At 44.6% G+C, this 22,823-nt stretch overlaps 1 protein-coding gene across 1 annotated transcript in view; it reads left to right on the plus strand.

Annotated features, from left to right (window-relative positions):
* Positions 1-610: 610 nt before the first annotated feature.
* LOC109531948 (protein Shroom2-like) overlaps positions 611-22,823 on the plus strand; it is a 28,117-nt gene continuing 5,904 nt past the window's right edge. Inside the window, exons 1-6 of the mRNA XM_019896485.1 lie at positions 611-917; positions 1,964-2,192; positions 9,240-9,388; positions 19,560-19,688; positions 19,889-22,202; positions 22,420-22,505. Of these exons, the coding sequence (XP_019752044.1) occupies positions 1,968-2,192; positions 9,240-9,388; positions 19,560-19,688; positions 19,889-22,202; positions 22,420-22,505 (2,903 nt within the window). The 5' untranslated portion in view covers positions 611-917; positions 1,964-1,967. The remainder of the gene's footprint in view (positions 918-1,963; positions 2,193-9,239; positions 9,389-19,559; positions 19,689-19,888; positions 22,203-22,419; positions 22,506-22,823) is intronic.

The following is a 22,823-nucleotide window of genomic DNA, read 5'->3' on the forward strand; positions in this document are numbered from 1 at the left end:
CAACGCAACACTAATGTTTTCTACACCACTTTTCCACTCACTCTGCCCCCGTCCAGTTAAACAGAATGCAATGCTACCATCTATTGGTCAACATCACAACAACTGATTGTAGTGACATCAATCCTGTGTCTCCAGATGAGACAAAGATGATTCAAAACGTTCGTGTGTTGAAGAACTACTAAGCTTATTTTTTGAAAGTCGTTTATGATTTCACTAAACATAAATATTTTTCATAATAGATAAAATAAAGACAACCTTTCTTTTGACCTGACATATTTAGCTGGGATGTGGCTCATACACGCCCGCGATTCTCACGATGGTAAGCAAATTAGAAAATTAGGAATTAAAAAAACTCTCTCTCTTTCTCTCTCTCTGTCTCTATCGCTCTCCAGAGACTCTCTCTATCTCTCTATCTATCCAGCTTTCTATCGATCGATTTCTCTTTCCCCACACACTTCCGGCTTTTCTGTCGTTCTTCCCATAGGGCTTCTGGGTAATGTAGTGATTTGTTTTAAATCAGTGTAGTCACCGTTTGCCAGTGTTCGGATGGTTGTCGGTAGAGGTCGCCATTGTAATGCATTCTAGATCTACGGTGGCCGAGTGGAGGCTGAGCTAACTTAGCTCTGCTGTGTGTGTATCTATGTGAGTGTTGGCAGTGTTGGTGTCGGTGGTCTGTGCCGCCAAAGAGTTATCAGGCAACCGGACAAGCCTCTCGCACACTTTGTATTCGCCGAGCGACGTGTTCGGACGCTTCAAATACAAGCTACAAAACAAGAAAATAAAAATGAAGAATGCCTACTAAAAGCGACACCGGGACCTAAGCGAGTGGCACCCGTCCGAACTGATTGAGCGGCTATCGAGACGACCGGGACGGTCTGTGATTGCCCACCGGTTGATCCACAAATTGCATTCTCCAGGTGAGGCGACGCTTTTAAACACTAAATCCAACGTTGTGTTGGGCAAAACATCAAGCGTATGTTAGTTTAAGGTTCGACGCAGTGACACAGAGTTTTATTCGATGTATTTAATTGTGTTTTTGTTGTGTTTTATTGCTGGACAAGATGGTCTCCCCCCTTCTTTGTGTTTGTTCTCGGACTTTGTTGTGCTAAGAGCATTAAGTTGCCGTCTGGACAATGACAACAGGTGTTTAAACACATACAAAAGAGTGATTTATTCCGTTTTTATGGTTAAACAAAATGATCAAACTATAAAGAAGGGATAGTTTCCAACGTTGAAGTGGTTCACATTGGTGCATGTGTGTCTGTAGTGTTTAAACTGTTTGTAAAGAGGTGGCAAAAGTACTCCGTACTTGAGTAGAAGTATAGGTACTTGTGTAAGAAAAATACTGTTGTAAGTATAGGTTCAACTCGCTTACGTCTGTAGAAGTTAAAAAAAAAAAAATATATATATATATATAGATTAAAATGTACTCAAGTAAAAAGTAAAATTTTTACCATGGCTGTAACGAGACATCTCTTAGTCAATTGGTATCTCGATCCCTGCTCCACGGTTCAGTACGCGGTGTGATATTTTATAAAGTAGTTAATGTAATTTAGCACATATAAATCCAATTGATGAATACATTTAAAATTATATTAACCAGGGCCCGACCAATTAATTGTGCCCATATTAGTGCTTTTAAAATGGGCAAAAATAACATCTAGAGACAATTTAGTGTGTTCGATCTACCTACCATTTATGTTTTTGGAACGTTAGAGGAAACCAGAGTACCCGGAGAAAACCCACACAGGCACAGGGAGAACATGCAAACTCCACACAGACAGGCCATCGGTTGTCATAATTTTTATTCTGTCAAGTATTGGAATCTGTGTCAGCCTAAAAAAAACAAAAAACAAAAAAAAACCCAATAATATTGGGAAGCTCAATTATTTAGTTTGCTCTCCCTTGCTTGAACGAGGGTCTGTTTACTAATGGTGTCATCATTGTTTCTTTCCTTTCAAAGTGCCATGGATTCAGAGCAGTATAAGGTAGACGTACACTACATGGACGGCAGCAACGGCAGCAGCCACCACTGGCACGTCATAACGAAAGCGGGAGACTCGGACTGCAGGGCACGAGACGGGGACGGTGGTGGCTGGAGGCTCCTGGAAGTATCGCTTTCCGGCGGTGCGCCGTGGGGCTTTACGCTCCGCGGTGGCCTGGAGCATCGCGAACCCCTGCTCATCACCAAGGTAAGCCAGCCCAAAACTAATATCATTTAAAACGCACATTTATTAGAAAATTGACTTTAATAGCTTGCAGATTTAAATCTATTCCATGACTAAGCTAATTTTACTCTCACAGTGAACCCCTTTAAAAAGTGAAAATTGGTGCATCATGGATGCCCCCTTAAAAAGATGATAAATTCCTTATTTTGTATTAGACAATGTGTTGGCTTGACTGAACGAAGTTCCTCCCCTTACTTCAACGTAGTTGCTTGGCAACAAAGTCCACAAGATGGCGCCAAACAATATATTGACATTAGACATGGCTTTGTCCTGAGCAGAAAAACAACCTTTTATCTGCCCCTAGTCGTCATGGTAACAAAAGGCATACTCCACATTGACCCCGCAGTAGAGGGGGGGGTGAGCAGCGGCTCATTTTCTTCAGACATGACCGAACGCTCAAAACAGGAAAAATTCTAAATGTTTTCGCTCTGTATTGTTTGCGTGTTCATCATTCAGCTTGGACTGTAGGTGCTGTAATGTCGTCAATGTTGTTTCCTTTTGCCAGCGTCCTTTGATAATTGCCGACAAATCCTGAATGACAGGAAATATGAAAAAAATCAAACAGAGCGGAACTTATTTTCCTGTAACTCATAAAACTTTAGTGCGCATGCGATGTGAGCTGCAGGTGCTAGCCAGTAAGTGCACAGTAGATCTGCCACAACAAAGATTTAATATTTAGAGCACCTTAAGGTGCAATAAGGGACCGGGATTCTACCTTTGGCCACACTGCAACACGGGAGTCTAGTTCAGGTCAACCATTTTAGACTAAAAAAAAGAAAACTGTTTTCATAGTTTGAAGTAGAAGCTTCGAATCCAACCAAACTCATTTGCTGCTGTCAACATGATTCGTGAATGGAGATTTTGGGTGTATGTCAGATGCCACCTGTCCTTGCTCTCCGGTTTTATAACATAACCGCCCCCCCCCCCCCCCCCCCCCAACTTAAAGCCCAGGGCGATTAATGGTTTTTTTTTTCTTTTTCGTTATGCGTATTTTGACTGGAGCTTCTTATGCACCGGACTGGAGCGATTTATAGTCAGAAAAATATGGTATACGGAGGGACCCTTGTACTTTCCTAAAAAGAAGAAACTGTTTGAGATTGCACTGCCCCCAAAAAATGCAACTTAAAGTCCAGTGCGATTAATGGTTTTTTTTTTCTTTTTCGTTATGCGTATTTTGACTGGAGCTTCTTATGCACCGGACTGGAGCGATTTATAGTCAGAAAAATATGGTATACGGAGGGACCCTTGTACTTTCCTAAAAAGAAGAAACTGTTTGAGATTGCACTGTCTGGAAAAAAAAAGCCAAGCTGTTGATCTTGCACTTTACTAAAAAGAAGACAAAATGATAGTAGTGGGCTTTCTTAAAAAAAAAATTGTAATGTCCTGAAAGGAAGCAAAGCTATTGATGTTGCACTTTACAAAAAGAAAAGATTTAATCTTTCCTTTATGACTAAATATCAATTGTTGAATGTTTGTGGACATTTATTTGTGAATCTTAACCTGATAATTCATTTGAGAATGCACCGTTATCATTTCTTAAAAAACGTATTTCATTTTAAATGTCTTCAAATGTTCACCTTTTTACACCAAACCTTAAAAACCAAAACACAGTGCCTACCAACCCATGATTTTTAAGACGGACTCCGTGACCCACCCCCCGCTTAGATGACTTCCATGTCATTGCTCACACAATGTCACAGATGGAACGCAGCGAGCTGTACTCTGCTGCGTGTGGAGAGAATGCAGACGACAGGCAGTTTGTGTCTTCGTGCGATGTGTGCTCCCACGTCGCCTGTGTAATCATTTACCACGTGAGGGCTCGCTGGATGCCTAATTCCCGGTGCTAAAACACCATCACCTGTTTGAGTTGTGCCTGTCACTTCGGCATCGACCCAAAAGAAGTCCAAAGTTCAAACCCGGGGGGGGGGGTTGAACTTTCTGTAGGGGACTCTCGTGTAGGGTTTTTTTAGCCATAAAAAGTATGCCTTTTGGGGACTTAATATGTCACCGTATGAAATCAACCGTGAAGACTGCAGTTTGATGTTGACACCGTTTTGCTGTTAATATTTTATGACCACATGGATACTGGAGGCAGCAGCCAAAGGAGATCTGGTGAGGTTTTAACCCTTAAAGTGCAGCGAATGTTTGTTATGTATAGTGGTGCCCTGAACTACGACTGACACGACTTAATACGTTTTTTTGAGATGAGGTTGTTTTTTTTTAATTACAAAACATGTGACAAATATTTTATTTTATTTTTATTTTTTTTAATGGCATTTCCATTTCAAGTGAGGATCGTTGATTTGAATTTCTCACTTTCAGCCAATTATTGAACATGGCAAGGAACCGAGCACACAAATGGAATCTGAAAAAAGCGTAAAGCCTTGTAAAATGGCCGACTGGCGCTTGAGTTCAGAGCTCCTGACATCACTCGCATTACTTTGAAGGTCTCTGCTGTATTGTCGACTTGGCCATATTGTGCTCAGCAGTCTCATTTGTTCCAGATTGCTGCACTGCAAGAAGGTAGCTTGTGGTACCAGTGGTAAGATGATATCCGACACCAGATACTTTTACCAGATAAAGAGGCAAGGCTATCTATTTTTAGTGCAGGCTGGATAGATAAAGGAATGGACTCTATTTCGCTTCAAAGCTATAATTTCTGTCATCATGGATTTTCTTTTCGATGTCACTTTTTACTGGGTTCTGTTTAACAATGTTGTAAAGTGCTCTTCCGCACACTTCTGCTTGTTTTTTTCCGTGTAAAAATGTCGCATTTCATCCCCATTAGTACGTATCTTTCTGACGTGCAGCCAAATCAGTCAAAATTGAGGTTCCCTGTCCCACAATACATTTCTTGTCAATAAGTACTCCACAGCTATGTACTGGGCCCCGTCATCGTTACATTAAAAGCTTCCTTTTTCATTAATTTATACAAAGGAATTCAAAGGCAACTGCTCTTATGAATGTCTATGAAGATGCGTGTCTGTAGAAAATCTACACATCATGACCCACAGTGTGAGAAGTGATTTCGGGGGTGGGGGGGTGGGCATGGGTTTCCTGGCTCTCATTAAAATTCTTCACATTCCTATCATGACTCAGGTAATGCGCGAGGTCTTGGCGGCCTTAAAAGGCCTCACTCGGGATAAAGTTAAATAATCCCGTTTTACATGGCACAGCTGGGTACGCCGTCCCGTGCATACGTTTGCGTTTTGTGGAACGACATGTTGTTGCGCGACGCAGCCTCTCTTCTCACACGATGCAAAAAAACCCTCAAGTCCACGTAAAACACAATGGATTCATTATCAAGATTCTTTTGTATGGGGGGGACTTTGTGGGCTCACACAAACGCATGTGCCTCATCGATTATTTTTCGGTTTTGGCAGATTTCACCGATTTAAGAACTATTTTATTCCAGGCCTTGTCGACCATAAGTATAAAAATGTGCAAACGTTCAGTCAAATAGAAGATATGACAGCGGTGAAGGGGTTTGGGACTTTCACGACATATCTATCAAGATCCCATGTCGCCTTTGTAGCCTTTGCGATTTGGAAATTGGATTCGACTCCATTTGGAATTGGCTTTGAGTTGTTCCTTAGCACCTTGTTCTTCCTCTCTTGATATCAAGAAATCGGAGGCTTTTGCCAACAGCACGCTCGCTTCAAGCGGTTTCTTTTCATGACTCCCAATTCACTGTAAAACTGACCCCTCCTCTCACCGAATGTCATCTGGGACAGACGCCCACAGCTCACCTGCGACCCTCACGAAAACAAGCGTATAAAACAAAAAACCGGACGGTGGACTGATCTGTTTGTTTACCGGCGGCCTATGAAGCATCATTCAAACCAAGTCCCGACCACACGTGAGGTTTTGATGACAGGACGCCTTGTCAGCAGAAAGTCCGCATTCCTTCCTCTCGTCCCCGCACCACATCCTTCCCCTCACATCCCTTTTGAGAGACTGTTTTCACGGTCATCCAGGATAGCTGCACATTGACTGATTGGAGGCCCGGAGGAAGAGCGTCAACAAAGGGCGTGCGATGTGGCCCGCGCTGATTAGGCGAGCGCAGCGCAAACTGTTTAGAAAAGGGAACTATAAATCTCCCGGAGAGTCAGCCTTTATTTTTGTGTTGTCTGGCTCTTCGTTTGTACTGTTGGCCACATTCTTTATGTATTTATGTGGTTGGAAGCAATGAAAGCCAACCGTGCAGTCGAGAAGGTTGACGAGCTGTTCAATTTTTTATTTTTATTTTTCTAAATAACGCCTCGTTCTTTATCCACATCCAGGACTGTGCTTTACTACCGACGGTTACACGTGTATAAACCTAATTAGTGATCTTCAGAATGGCGAGCGAGGGCAGTGATTAAGATGCACTTAACTCATTCACTCCCAAAGACGTTTTGAAACGTCTTTTCAGACTTGGTCTAGAATTGGCTGGTACTGAATGAGTTTTAAATGGCCCTAACTCTGTGCTGTAAAACACTTTTTTTTTTTTTTTTTCATTCGTCACAAGAATCATAGTAAGCAAAGCAATTCAAATATCTGTGTGAGCATTCGTGAAAAGGGACGTGACGGAAACTCGAAGGTGATTCGGGCCAAAGCTTTACTCCGTCATGTCTGTCAAGAAGACAAACGTTCGTCTGTTCAAACCAAAAAAAGCTTTCCGTCCGGTTCGTATAAAACTCCTGCTATGACAACATCGAAGCAAATGTACTCGCCGTGTATTTTGCTGTGACCGAGCTCAATCGACTGGTCGAATCAAATCGGTTTTCTGTGTTGAAGTGAAATTCCAGCAGAGAAGGCCTTGTTGGCACTAGCTGCTTCCCACTGGTCAAAAGCAGCTGCGAGTCCCCAGTTTTACATGAACACCCGGTCTTCAGCGGGTTTGCGAAGTCTCCAAACCCTTCAAGCCACAATTAGGATCCTAAAGTTCTCAGAGTCGTAGAATCGGCCGCTTTGATTGCTCAACCGCTGCGTTTGGACTTGTCAACCAGTGTTTATTTTATGTTTTAGGACCACAGTTAAAAATATCCAAAGCGCTGTTTCGCAGTTGGCAGGGCCTGATCCAGCGAGTATGCATCGGCCATCGATTCGGGCTCTTCCACAGAATACATGACCATATCGGGCTCAGGTCGGGAACCCGGCCAGCGTCCATCAACCCCCCAGCCCTTCCCCTCGTAACCTTGTCTCGTAGCGGAATGAGGAACGAATGATGAAAAAGAAAAAAAAAAGAATAAGATGGTTGGTCGTTATCCAGTCTCTCTCGCGTTGAGGATAAAGACCACGTCATGTTCTGTAAATGTACACATGCCTGCATCGTTGAGTCATCCGCAACCTCCCGACAGGCCCACAGGTTCACTGATAATCAGCTGCAGATCCCGGCGTGTTAATGTGAAGAGCAGTGGTGGGAAGCAACGCAGTTTCGACAGTCCTCGACAAAAGTTTTGGAACGCGAAAGGTGGATTCCTTTTGTTTCTGTTGTACAGTATAAGAAAGACATTTGGGCGCCATCTCAGGTTTCATTTCGTGGTATTTACATCTAGTCTCTTCGGGAAGTAAAATACATGCTGGACATTGGGTTGTCCGGTTGTTTGATGAAGCTTCTCCTGATTAGTTCAGTTGGATTTGAGAAAATGTTGCATTTTTAACTGGGTGCGTGTTTCCAGCCAAATTAACTTTTTACGCCGTTTCCTTTTTGCGACCAGTGACAGTTCTTATTAGTTTTTTTCACAATGAGTGAAAAACCTGGCACATGCTGATATATATCCTACTACACACATAGTTTTGTTTTTGTTTTTTGGCCAACCATTGGTTGGATGTAATCAAGTGTAAATACTTTGTGACTTTCCTTTCGTCAAATTTTCAAGTGTCTATAGATTTGCATATTTTACTGACATGTTTTTTTCATTTACTCCCTATATTTGAAACTAAATATCTTGCTTAAGAAGCTGAATCAGTACTTTGAGTAGCCCACTTTTTTTTTTTTAAACAAACACAGAAGTATCTGTACTTCTGCTTAAATACAGACTGAGAGTACTTTTACCACCTCTGCCGACGAGGCCTCGTTTTCTTGTGAGGACATCTTCGGCCGGTCTCCTGTCAGACGCATCACCACCAGCTGACCTTCTGTGCGATCGCCGGCTTCTCGCAGGCGTCTGCCATCAGACACGCGGCCAGTGTTTGACAGCCATAAAGATGCTCAATTGACCCGCTCCTGACGTCCATTTCTTTTTAGTTTGACTTTATTTTAACATTAAACACACATAGCGTGCGGTGGGTGGCCACACATTCGGTGTCTGAGGCCTTCTGTGGGGACTTGAGCGACTTAATTCACCGCCATCACGTTGAAATGATCGAAAACGTTAGTGCTGTTCAAAAACACAAATTCGCTGTTAGAAACCCATTCTTAATTAAACATGACGAAAAATGTCAATCAAATACTAATAATCATACTCGCTGAATATGAAATTTATCCGTGTTTTGCTAGTTTTGCGCTGACCAACCGTCATCGCGGTCCCGTGCGCTAGCCCTGTCAGGATGAATTTGAAATCAGCATTGTGTGAGGAAAAAGTCCCATACATACAAAAAAATCTTTAGTAATTCAACCTCTTGTACAAATATTGCTCAGTCGATATTTCGTATTCATTTCTCGGGCATTTTACTGACTGAGTAGGATTGGGCGTGTATCGATACTAGGTGTCGGTGTCGGTCCGATACCGGCCTTATTTCGCGAAAGCTGCCGTTGACAATCCCTGGCGCCCTCTTGTGGCCGTTCTGCTATCAGAGCATTCGTGGCGCATGGAACTTTTTTCCCGAAGTGAACTGCATGTCAATGCTCTTCAATGCCCATTAAGATGACATTTCTGCAAGTATTTGTAGCTTTATAAGTTTCATTGTTCACGCTTAGTCTGGATTTGTGTGTTGCTGCTAAAATGTTAGATGCTAACTCACTCTGGGTGGCAGGATGACTTTCTTGGGGTCCGTGTCAAATGGTGTGCTGTGTTTGTGTGTCAGGTGGAGGCGGCCAGCAAGGCGGCAGCTGTGGGCCTGCAGGCGGGGGATGAGCTCGTCAACATTAACGAGATTCCCCTGAGCGGATTCAGGCAGGAGGCAATCTGCTTGGTGAAAGGCTCCCACCGGACGCTCAGTCTCATGGTGAAAAGGTAAGAGGGTCGCCGCGGCAACAACTCCAGACGACAAACCCCGCAGTGATGGAAAGGCGGGATTTCCCGCCACCGCCGCCGTCAAGTTTCTAGCGAGCCGGATGATCCTGTTTGGTGGGCTCGCGCCGCGGTTGTGCCTTTGTGACGCGGCTTTCCGCCGCTGTCAAGGAAGATTGGTTGTGGGTGACATCATACCCAAAACACACACACACACATAACTTTTGGACTTGACTCAATTGTGCTGCGTCAGCCAGTGGTGGGAAGTAACCAAGTATAAATACTTTGTTACTGTACTTAAATCGATTTTTTTGTTGTTATCTGGTGTCTTGATATTTTATTTGTTTTACTTTTCACCCCAAAAAAAAGGTTGGGGACCGCTGTGCTGAAAATTAATGACATCGATTAATCCACTTTGATTCGGGTTTCATTCCATTATGTTCAACTACAAAAAAAAAAAAAAAAAATTAGTCATTTAACCTTTTGTACAAATACTGCACAGTCGGTATTTTAATATTCATTTTTCGGGCAACTTTTTACTTTCACTCCCAACATTTGAAAACTGTATAGAACAGGGTTGTTACTTTTCATTCTGCGCTGATGACATGATGTTAAAAAAAAAAATGCATGATTTTTTTTTCTTCTCGGTACGAGCACGACATATATAAGTTAATAAAAGAGAAACTATTTTCTGAGCAGAACTTTTTTTATGTTATCAAAGCCAAGTATTGTATATAGTTAACAGTAAAAGTGATTGCTACTTTTTACATAAGGACATTTCAGTCTGACATTTTTTTTTCTTTTTTGACTCAAATAGCTGTACTTCTACTTAAGTACAAACTGCGAGTACTTCCGCCACCTCTGTGCGTCACCACTTCACCTCTACGCTCCCTGACACCGTAAATATCCCCTGTGGCATTCTCGTGGCCTTCATATCTTCTCTAAACTGATGAATCATTCCTCGGCTCCTTCCGACAAACGAAAGAACCAACAATGGCAGCTTTGTCTACCCATCGCTGTCTGTTTGTCTTTCCGCGATGTTTCATATCACATCGGAACGTAATCGCCCCGCAGACGAGGCCTGCCATACCAGGAAGGCCACTCGCCGTTGGTCTCACCACATGCAAAGCGGCTTTGAGTGGCAACAGTATGTAGTTCATTGTAACTGAGTCAAAACTGAACTCCTACTGAAAAGAAAATACTCAAGTACCGCTACAAGTAATTAACGTAAAGTCTTATGCGAATTAATGAGTGACGTCGCACCGAAGTGTCGCTCGTCATGACATCCGCCTGCCTGAGGCTGAGCTGCGCTGTATTTGTTTACGTAGTAGAAGCGTAACTAGAGCGAGGCGGTTACACTTTTCTGTCCTTTTGTGCTGTGGTCGGACCTCAGTATAACTAACTGGTATCAGCCGTAACTTTGAAAATGAAAACGTACTTTTGTGGAGGTGACACGTCCCATATCGCCTGCTGCTCATGTGCGATCAATACCATTGTCGGGGAAACAATGTGTGCGGTTGTTGTTTGAACACATCAAGTGCGCATCTGCTTATTGTCGCCTTTGCCAAGCTAAATGAAGAAAGATGTTTCCTGCCGACGCGATCCCATTGTTCTTATTGTGTTGTCCGACGGCCTCCGAGCCATCTGGGACAGTCGGCTTCCTTCCTGCTCTTAGTCCGCCTTCAAGAATTGACTTTATCTCCCTCGGCGAGCATGTCCAAAGTTATCCCAGACAAGTTAGTCACTGAGGGAGACGCCATATTTGCTATTTGGGATTGTTCGAGGGATGCCATGGTCGTATTATCAGCTGTTTTTGTTTCAGAAAATTCCTATGGTATCGAAACGAATACCCCGAAAATAACTTTTGAGAAACGTATTTACTTTGGCCAATGTTTGAGGGCCGCAACGAAAAAGCAGGAAGTGTATGAATGCTTCTAGACACGACACCAAATGATATCACATATATTTAAGCACTGTCGTAGTTACCGTATTTTCCACACTAAAAGGCGCATTGGATTATGAGGCGACCTTCAATGAATGGCCTATTTTTAAATTTTTTTCATACATTGGACGCACCGCATTATAAGACTCAATCTACAATGCATCCACTAGATGGAGCTACGCTCAAGGAAATACCGACAGAACGATCAGATGTCAGTAAAACTTTAATAAAGCAGCGACACAGTTTACTGAACCAACAGCAAGTTATAACATTGACTCGTTAATGTTGAACTCTCTTGCCGCTGCTCTATTTCCGTGTTCAACTGCGTAACCCGATCGCCTTAAGTTTGAACTCTGCGTTGTCTCGATCAAGGAGCCATTTTGGGGTCGACATATTACCGTAATAACCATACACAAGGTGCATCGGCTTTTAAGGCGCGCTGTGAGCTTTTAAGAAAATGGAAGGCTTTTAGGTGCGCCTTTTAGCGCGGAAAATACGGTATTCATTATTATTTCCAGAAATATTTGACCTAACTCGAAATCCGAACATTTTAGTCGACCTCATGCTAAGCTACATAACTGCACGGACATTTACAGTTTAGAAAGTGCTTTCCATTCACAAAGATTGACAATACATATTAATTTTTTTTTTTTTTCCGTATAGAAATCCTTCCATAGCATCGCTGTTCTTGTTATCTCGGGGATCATGTTGAACAGGAAGCTGTCAGAACGTGCTCCGGGTTCAGGTGCGGCCTCGTTACAAACAGGAGCGAGCGAGTATTCGGCATGCGGTGATGAAACTGGGATTGTCGGTCAAACGCCGTTCCAGACAGCCACACACGTCGTCAACTACAAAGGTGCGGTTTGCATTTCAGCATCTGCGCAGCATGCCCCGACATGGCAAATTGCCGCTTTTATGCAGGAGTGTCACTGGAATCAATGTGACAAGTTAGCAGCTTTAAAGGAACTTCTAAGTATCATTGTAACTATTATCCGGTTAAATACATTTTGACAGCTTTTGTAATATTCGCGCAGCAAATTTTTGCAAGTGCATTTCGCCCAATCCCAGAAAATTTTGAAAATTCAGCCCCCCTAAAAGCCGCTTTCACTCAGCAATCGAAAATTGGGTTGGCTTGTCAATCCTGAGTAGACCCGCAAAACGGTCTCAAGAAGCCACGTCAAAAAATTCACGCAAAGTCCGCCATTTTGCTTTGAAATGGTAATCGTAGGTCATTGTGGCCTTTTCCAGGGTCCTCGAAAGATGACTTTGTTGTAAATTTTGTCCGATTGCAACTATATTTGAACCACATATTCCAGACAGACGGACGGTGTCGCTAATTTGAAAAAACATTTAAGCCTTCTGTCAATGAGTGTGGGCGGTCCATGACAGCAGACCTTGATGACTCACCATAAAACAGGAAAATCTAATCGCTCCTTGATTTTGAAATCTCAACCCTGAAGCCGGTCTCACTCAGCGACGTGAAGAAAAAAAAAAAAAAGGTTTCATGAAGCCATGCCCAGAAGTAATTTACCATTCTGGTTTCATGTGGCAATTTTGTCAATTTCCACGGTCCTTTGAAGATAACTTGTCTTATGTCCTCAATTTTAAAAATCCATCCCCCAAAGCTAGTTTTACTTATCACCAAGAAATTTTATGGGAATGTCTATGATGAGGGGGGAAAAAAACCCCACAAGAAATCTGTCATTTTGGTTTCAAGTGGTGGTTTGGGCCATTTCTAGTGGTCCTTCAAAGAAAAAACTTGTCCAACCTTCACAAATTTGAAAATTCACAAGCCGCAGCCAGTGTCACTCTGCAACAGTAGTTTTGGTGGGCCTGTCTATCATTATTCGACACTGAAAAGAATTTGCGAGTTTTGTTGAAGCGGCCCTTTTAGGGTCATTTTGACCATTTTCAAGAATCCTTCAAAATGAAATTGATTGGCCTCGATATCTGTTGAAGCTCTCCACTGCCTCTCAAAGGCTCAAACGTGTAACAGATTTAGGTGTGTTAAGTTTACACTGGCCTTCATTTTTTTTCCCCCGTAATGTCTTCGCTGTTTACTTCTTCACTTCAGTGGATTTTGCTGCCCACTAGCCCGACCTCTTGCAGCCTGGACTCTCTCTCCTTCTTGCGCGAGGTCGCGCTCGCTCTCGACCTCGCTCTCGGTCTTGCTCTTTCTTCCTGGGGGTGTGGGGGGGGGGGGTTGTTCTCACCCTAGCTTAGCCGCTCTGAGAATCATTAAAAGTTTACAACGGCAAACTCTTGCCATTCATTGCAGTGGGTGGCCTCCCTCTTCTGGCGTTTTTGCAGAAGTGCACACGTCTTCCAACGGTACACATACCATCGTAGTTTCATGGTTGCACTTACAGGCCACGTTTCCAACAGAGGTTCAGTCCACCATCCAGTTCTACCTGGGGAAGAGCTTATTGGACACATGTGCGCGGCAGGGAAGAGCTGGGGAGGTCTGGTGTTTACAGCTCTTTGTTGATTTTTTTTTTTGTTAATAAGCTCATGCAGCATGTTTGGAATGTGCTGCACTGAATTTCGCTTGTAAGTGGATTTCTTATAATTGTTTGCTTCTAGCCACAACCTCACAACCCCTCAGTATGTTCAGCGCAGTAGCCAAAAATCGGTAGTCACGATTTGATTAATATTTTCATCTGCTTGGACTATTCCGGCTCAGTTGGAATCTAAGGAGGCAGACAGGACCGATGTTACTCAAACAGGTAACGACTGCGTTTTCATAAAGAAGCAAATAACTATTGAAGGTGCTGGATCGTTTTCCTCCACCGAGGATGGTGTTGCTTTTATTTTTCAATACACTTCAGCTAGTCTGTGGGATTTGTCGAAAGCTACGCATCTGATTTCCACATACTTTTGTCGTATATCCCGATGGAATTCAGGGAAAAGGAATTTCTGCCATTTTTGAATTTATTTTAACATGCGAGCATTATCGATACCACCTGATCAGACACAATCAATACAGTCACCGTTGTCTAATATCAATGCCCACGTACCGCGTCCTTTTCTGTTATGGTGTAATATTGATTCAACAGTATTACATGACACTATTTCCATGTATGGTCATCTCTTGTGATAAAGTATTAAATATTAAAATTGTGACGTATCATATCGGCCCATTTTATGATACAGCGTCCGTACACCAGTATTGATGTTGCTGTATATAGTATGTCAGGCTTGGGGAGTAACGTAATAGGAGTACTGGCGTTATGTATTCGGCAGAGTGCCAGAAGAAAACCCTGGCAAGCACTTGGAAGACCTGCAAAGTTGACATTGGACGGACGATGGCTGAAGTCGGAGCCCCAGACTTCAAGACAGTGCGATATGCTAACCACTAGGCCGCCGTGCTACCACAACGGCTAAATAACGTTTTCGAGCCAAAACATCGCTCGCTTTACCGTCACCCTGAGCGCTTGCACAGCTCATTAGCTGGGCTTTCTGTAAGTGGGGTGCGCCCAGGGAGATCAAGCGGTTGCTATAGCGACAGGAGAAATGCACATCCGCCTCACAACTTGGGGTGAGGGTGGGAGGAGGACGCTTTTGCATTTCATCCTGCCATTAGCATATTAGCCGCTCTTGAGCCAATGGGGGACAAAATAGCCAAGAGGGGACTGGCTTTGGACAATAGCTGGCCTCCTCCTCCTCTTCATCTTCTTATTCTTCCACTCTTCCTCCCCCTCCTTGGGGGAACAAACGCCTTAATCACGACGGCAGTCTCCACTTCTTTTTAAAAAAAGTTTGTTGTAGATTTCGGGGGTTTTGCGGCTGGTCATTGAGCCATAAATGCTTTGCGTCCTTGGAAGCGCTCTCACTTTGTTCACCAAGTTGTTGTCCGTGTTGTCGTGTTTGGGATTGTGCGTCCTCCGGTTTGGTGAGTCAAAACAAACTTTACTTTGGCCCGTATTAGGTTTGTGACCCTAATATGTGATTGTTTTGCAATGTCACGCTTCATTTAGGTTAAGCCACGATCAACTAGATTTAGCCTTTGCGACATAAATTAATCTTTAGCGTGTGGTTTCAAGGGCTTATATCTGTGAATATTAACACATCTTTGCTGCGTGCTGACAATCATGTTTTTCAACTCTATGTTGCCATCTTGGTAGACTGAGGAATTTGTCTCCAAAGATTCACCCGAGTACACGAACAGTTTTTGTCAAAGTTTTTGCCTTACTTCAATGGGCATTGTGCTGGTCCTTCACTGGCCACCTCGGGGCAGTATAATACAGACAAGTGTATATCAAGTACATGGAGGCAGTCATCAGTAAGCTGCACTTATATTAGTTGTTTTTGGAGAGGATAAAGACTATACAGTATGCCTGTGAGTATCATCTGTCTACATGTTTTGCTCCATCGTTTGTATTCAGCTCGCCATTTAAAGGGCTTCTAACACCATGATGCTAGCCATTAGCCTGCCTAAGGGGTTTTGGATTGTTTCTTAGCATTAAGCTAAGCAGGCTGCATCTCAAGGCACAACTGTATTACAAGCATTTTTTTCCCCTCACCAAATTTATTCTCAACATAAATTGAACGAGATGATTCAATATCCTTGAAGTCCTTATCGATAAAATGTGATGATGGTGGTCTGGGCCAACCACACCCCTCCCCCCCCCATCACGTTGCAGCTCAACTGATTCACTATCGATGGTGGTCTGGGCCAACCACACCCCTCCCCCCCATCACGTTGCAGCTCAACTGATTCACTTTCCAAGCATATCTGCACCAGCCCAGCTGTAGCCCTGACGATAGGCCTAATAAAGCCGCCGTCATTTGCATACCAATGGCCGGCGCCATGTGTGGCTGCCCGCGAGTGCCCCAGAAACGCCGGAGATGGGAGTTCCGCCACGCTGGCTTTCGCTTTGTCTTCCCAAGAAGCTTTTTACACTAATCCGCAATTATTATTATGATTTTTTTTTTCCAGATGAATCATCCCACATTTTAAAAATTGGTAGTCTTTTTGAAAGCAATGGTTTTTGATGGTTGAATGGTAGTTTTTCCAGAATGAAGGACCTCCCTGTCACGGATTCATTCAAGGCCTTTTTTAGTCAAGGTGACCGAAAGGGCGCAACCCCCTAAACCCAGCGCTTTTATTTGTCGGGTCCGAGTCTAATGGGAGTTGAAGGCTTTGTCCAAAATTCTTGACCTTTGCAACATCACGCATACTTTTAATGACTCTCTGACTTCAGAAGCGAGCTACAATGTCCTAACACAAGTCGAGAAAGAATCACACAGCCTGTGTTCTCAAACTGTTTAAACCAAGTACCACCTAAAAAAATGTACTCCTTGCCATCATGTCCATCAAGTGTTTGGAAAAAAGACAGAGACCCCTTTATATATTGAATGTTATTGTCAGCTATTGTAACATTATACACAGTTAACACTGACATGAACACTGTGGCCCACCCCAGTGTTATTGGCAATTTTTTTGTTTTGCTTGTGGAAGATCGACAGGCTAACCAGGAGGCAGACGACAGCTTGCTGTAAAGGGGTGAAGTGGCTGATCTGATTCGCGTAAGAGATTCTCCCATCCCTAAGCCGCACTACCCCCGGCCCCCTCTTTCCCCCCGCCACCCCCACGCTAGGCTCGTGTAGTCCTACGGACCACATGTTCCCGTCTTTGTACATCTCAGCCATGTCCTGTTGACATCATGATTCCAATGGTGAATGCTCATTCTCTTTGCCGTGTCAATCAACATCCTGGGAATTTGGCTTTTTCATGCCTAAACTAGGCCAACAGAGGGAGTTGTAACACTTCTTTATTATTGCACCGTTGCACTTTGTCTAAGTTTAATTTGTCCCATGAGCAAGTTCGTCACACAATTTACTTTTATACCAAATTGATTCTCTCCATTGAAATGCCGTCAGTCCAGTCCAGCCGCCTCAGATTGTGTTTTAAGAAAGCAAAATAGTACTGTATTACATAAAAAAACATATCTACATCAAACATAATTATGGAGAATGTGAAGAAAGAGTGTGTGTCTTTATATAATGACTGTAGTATTTGTGTTTTGGGTGTGTGACTTTCTGGGGCATGGCCTAGTGAGTGACATCAGGAGCTTCGCTTCGGCTGCGTGTGACGGTCGGGACGTGACTTGTGGCCCACAGCAGCTTCTTGCGAGTGTTTTCCTTTTGTATTTGTGACAACTATTACTACAGCCTGCTGAGAACTTGTGACCGTCACCTTCGTGTGGATCCTCTTGTCTGTAATATACTGCCCCCTGGTGGCCAAAGCATGCACACCAGAAGTAGCCATGCAATCCATTGTACTAAAGCAATGAATCATCATGCAAAAACGGTTTAATTTCATGATAGTATCACTCTCTGGCTTCATAAAGAACAATACTGTAGAAGGCTAGTATTCTCGCTACACATTTTTTTGGGGTAGGGGGGCGGATTAAGCATTACCATTCATTTCAACGGAGAAGACCGTGCATCGCATGCACACCACCACTTTGGGAAACCCTGGTGTAGTCTCAGAATGAGCAAAAAAAATAAAAAGTGCGACACTGCATCTTGCCATGTCTCGTGATGCCAACGCAATTGTTGCTGAATTGAAAAAAAAGTGTGTGTTGGTGTGTATGCATGTGTTCCTTCCATTGCTATCCAGGAATGTGAAAATGGTGGACATTGTAGCCCAGAAAATGCCCTCAGAGAATGACGTGCATGTGGCCCGAAGCTTCCTTACCAAGATTTTGCGAAGTTCCATGAGGTACAGTTGTGTGGCGTCATCCAGTGACCAGTCGTAGCTTAACCCTCATGTCGCCGTACACCCACCACCACCACCACCACCAACCAAACACCAGAAGTAGCCATGCAATCCATTGGACTAAAGCAATGAATCATCATGCAAAAACGGTTTAATTTCATGAGAGTATCACTCTCTGGCTTCATAAAGAACAATACTGTAGAATGCTAGTATTCTCACTACACATTTTTTTGGGGGTGGGGGGGCGGATTAAGCATTACCATTAATTTCAACGGAGAAGACCGTGCATCGCATGCACACCACCACTTTGGGAAACCCTGGTGTAGTCTCAGAATGAGCAAAAAAAATAAAAAGTGCGACACTGCATCTTGCCATGTCTCGTGATGCCAACGCAATTGTTGCTGAATTGAAAAAAAAGTGTGTGTTGGTGTGTATGCATGTGTTCCTTCCATTGCTATCCAGGAATGTGAAAATGGTGGACATTGTAGCCCAGAAAATGCCCTCAGAGAATGACGTGCATGTGGCCCGAAGCTTCCTTACCAAGATTTTGCGAAGTTCCATGAGGTACAGTTGTGTGGCGTCATCCAGTGACCAGTCGTAGCTTAACCCTCATGTCGCCGTACACCCCCCACCACCACCACCAACCAACAACAACCTCCTCCCACATTTAGCTTTTTTTTTTTAAATTCATTTTATTCCGCTGCTTCTTCCTTTTTTGTAGCGACTTGTAGCCTTCCTCTCTGGCATGTGGATTGTCGTTAGCCTCATTCCTCATGTAGCGCATGTATGGAGGTTTTACTTGGTGTCTTCTCATGTGTGTTGTCATTGTTTTCCTGACACGCATCTCAGAAAGAACCACTTTATAGGGTATGTTCTTTGTCAGTTTGTGACGATTAGAGAAGCTATGTGTTGTTTTTAGTTTTACTGCGAAGGGCTGGAAATGTTGTGGGTTTTGGATATATCCTAAATTGGAAACTTTCCATGGGAATTACAGGAATTAACTCGGAATTGAGGGTAATGTCTTGCGAAGGGGTGGAAATGTTGTGGAAACTTTCTATGGCAATTACAGGAATTAACTCGGAATTGAGGGTAATGTCATGAAAAGATATCACATTTAGTTTTGTGAAATGATGTCCATGCAAAATGAACAGCTCTCCTTGCCCAAATGCAAGGGCATCTCAAGTAGCAAAATGATGAGTTTGTTTTTTTTTTTTTTTAAAGTAGCAAAATGATGTTTTTTTTTGTTTTTTTTTTTTAGACACTTCCCCTTGAGGTTTTTGTTGTTGTTTTTTGTTTGTTTTTCCATGAACATGTGACAGGCAACCCCTCTTGCTACACCTTGCTAGCAACATTTAGCCCCATCTTTATTTTTTATGGCAGAATTTCAACACTCAAAAAGGTGCTGGAATCCTTCCTCAGAGATGAGACAAGTATTTTTTTGTGTGCGTGCGTGCGTGTGTCTCTCTCTAAATCCACTCTGCATTTTGTTTTCTTCTCTCTGTGTTCAGGCGCACTGAACCCATAAGCAGGCCGCACTCCTGGCACTCCACTAAGTTCAGCGAAGGGCAATCTGAGTCAGCCAAAACACAATCTTCTCCACCCTCGGCGGTTGTGTGGCACGCCACATACGATGCGACGTAAGGCTTCTTTCCCCGAAGAGACATTGTTTTGTCACATGTATTCTGACCTTTGGATACAGTCAATTGAAGGGCTGTAGAAGATATATGTACATATTTCACACTTGATCCAAGCAAGTGGAACACATTTAATGCATTTCTGTGTGAATGTGACTTGGTCTATAATAAGCACCTCGCTCTTGGTCATTTTCAACCCCCAGTTCGTCGTCAACTGACCTGTCCTCCGGTTGGGAGCAAACCAACCTCTGCAGGGTTTCGGACCAGTTCAGCTCTCTTGGCAGCATGGACAGCCTAGAGCACGTCCCCCACCCGTACCCGGCTGGTCAGTTGTCCCTTGCTAAGTCCAACAACAGCATGGAGCACCTTGGAGGCGGCGGCAGTGGCAAACGAGACTCTGCCTACAGCTCGTTCTCCACCAGCTCTGGCACGCCGGACTTCACGCTCTCAAAGAGCAACGCCGCCTCCACTGAGAACGTGCTGTATAAAGTTAGCCAGTGGGATGCCGGAGGAAGGCCCGTCAATGGCAGGAGCGGCCAAAGTCTGATGGAGGGAGTCAAACAGGATGACAGGCTGACGTACTTTCAGATGCCGGGAGGCTGCGACGCCCCCCAAGCTGACGACCAGGCTGGCTCCCTCCATGCCACTTCCGGTAGAACAAGTTGTGGACCTGTCTGGTATGTTCCAGACAAAAAGACAAGCTCCTCCCCTTCACCACCACTGCCGCTCCCGCCAGCACGCAGTGACAGTTTTGCCGCGACCAAGGAAAGAGGCCTCGTCGCAGCTCATCCCGAGCCTCCCAATTCACGCACTCCAGGGAAGCCTTCTACTGAAGATCGCAGTGGCCAAAACCTGTCCCCGAAACACGACAGGGCAGGTTTTTACTCTCACGTCCAGTTCAACTCAAACAAGCAGCACTCCCTCTCCACCTGTGATGTCCGGCAAGGTCATCCCGCACATCACAAACATCACGGCGACAAAAGCACTTTTCCTGCACAACCGTGGCCTGCGACTGCTCCCAAGCCACTGAATGTCGGGGGCTACTTCTCCAGCATGCAGGAGCTGCACACTAATGGTTCCGCTCAACCCGCCAGCCTGAACACCAGAAGGAATTTAAGCACATCTCAAGCATTTGCTCCCAAAGACCCAAACATTGAGAGCGCTGGGCAAAGCCGACACTACTGTGTCACTAAGTCGCAGCCTGTATTGGGGAAACCAGAGGACAGGCAAAATTTGGCCAGCCTCAACTTAACCCAGACTGGAAACGAACAGAATTCTCAACAAGGAGTCACCAAAGCAAAATATTCTCCACAACAGCAGTACTCCTCAAATGGGAGAGAAACGAACGGATACAGCAAACAACACGTGACCTCTGCTGTGGAAACCTCATCCCCGAAAGCCATTGCCGATGACCTCAGGAGCCAGAGGGGACAAAGTTCACAAAATGAAGAAGCTCCGTACCCGAGTTGTCCCCCGATCAGACTCTCGAACCAACGGCGATCCCTTCCCCTGCATCACAGAGAATTCCCCCAAGATAGAAGACACCACAGCCAGGCCAGCGACAAGATCTGCCCCCAGACAACCCCCATCCTCCATTCGCTGGCCACGGACACCAAGGACGAGACCTCAAAAGCTTTCGACCCGGAGGAGACGGTCGAGTCCAAGCAGATGCGACGCAACGACCGCTTTGCCACCACCTTAAAAAACGAAATCCAGATGAGAAGAGCCAACCTGCAGAAGAGTAAGAGTGCGGCGACTCTTCCCGATGAGAACCAAGACCACCAGGATGTGTGGAAATCCAATCAGAGCTCCACCCCCGCATTGGCAGACAGCCCCTTCACAAACACATACAAGGATAACTTGAAGGAAGCACAAGCTCGGGTCCTTAAAGCTACTTCCTTCAGAAGGAAAGACCTGGAACCCGTAGCGGTGGAACACTCGTCAGCTGACGCCATACCCAGTTATCCTTCCTCTGCGATGGCCAGGAAAGATCTGACTCCTCTTCCGACACTTTCAGAGGTGGGGACCAATAAATCCGCGCCTTTGCGCATTGGCGGACGGAAGCGCTTCGGAGTAGAAAAGAAGGTAAAGTCCTTCTCTGAACCGGACAAAATCCATGAAGTTGGAGTAAAAGAAGAAGAAAGCACAAGCTCTTTCCCAGACCGACAGAACGAGAAATCAACTGTGCCCGGCCACACGTCTCCCAACACAGAGAATTCCATTGACCCCACAGTCCGAATTTTTCCCAGTGAAACGGAGCCCACGCCGAAAGGGACAATGAGCGGGGACGACCCCCCGGGCGGTCCAACATACTCCATCCTGGATCAGAAACGACTTGGCACCTTCGCCGAGTACGAGGCCAGGTGGAACATCCAAAAGAAACCTCCTGAGACAAGAGCCTCCGGACGATTCCGGTCCGCCGACAACATTCTGGATCCGAGCTCGAAGGAGAGTGTCAAACCTGCCTGTTTTCACGAGAGGTCCCGATCTTCACCTTCAGCTGAATTCTATGGACAGGTGAGGATTCTTTTTTTCAAAGGTCATCAAGCCTTTTGAAGTCAAACCTGAAAGACATCCAATAATAACATTAGTTCTTCACGACACGCCTCAGTTTCAGGCCGAGGCTGACGTCGATCTTATTCTCATGAATCCTTTTCTCAACCAGGAAATTGCCAGGAGCTGCTTTGAAACAAGAATGTTTCCTTTTAGAGATGATTCTGCTGTTTTTCCTCAGACTACTCATGGCCCCGCAATAACGCCGGAGAAGGAATATTCCCAGATGGAGGACAAACCTGCTGGGCCACTCAACTCTGCCTCAAGGTATGTGGTTTATTGTTGCTCATAAGAGCAGTTTAACATGCTCCTGTAAACATTTAGACATCACATGTGGTGGAAACTGGTACTCGATTGGGAAGAATATCCCCCCGCCCCCTTCTAACGATCCTGTCTTCTGTTGTTGGAGGGACAGTGATGTCTTTATAATTTGCGGGGGGGTATCGCAGCGCGATAGCCTTGCCACACCTCTGCCAACACACGCCGTCCCTGTGGTGCCGCTTTGTGTCGGGAAGTACAGGTTCCTCGCGAATGCTTCCTGGTCACATGGTGCTTCAGTTCACATTGGAACAGTAATTTAGGAGT

Source organism: Hippocampus comes, unplaced genomic scaffold, assembly GCF_001891065.2.
Source record: "Hippocampus comes isolate QL1 unplaced genomic scaffold, H_comes_QL1_v1.1 scaffold22, whole genome shotgun sequence".
In the NCBI taxonomy this organism is placed as follows: Eukaryota; Metazoa; Chordata; class Actinopteri; order Syngnathiformes; family Syngnathidae; genus Hippocampus; species Hippocampus comes.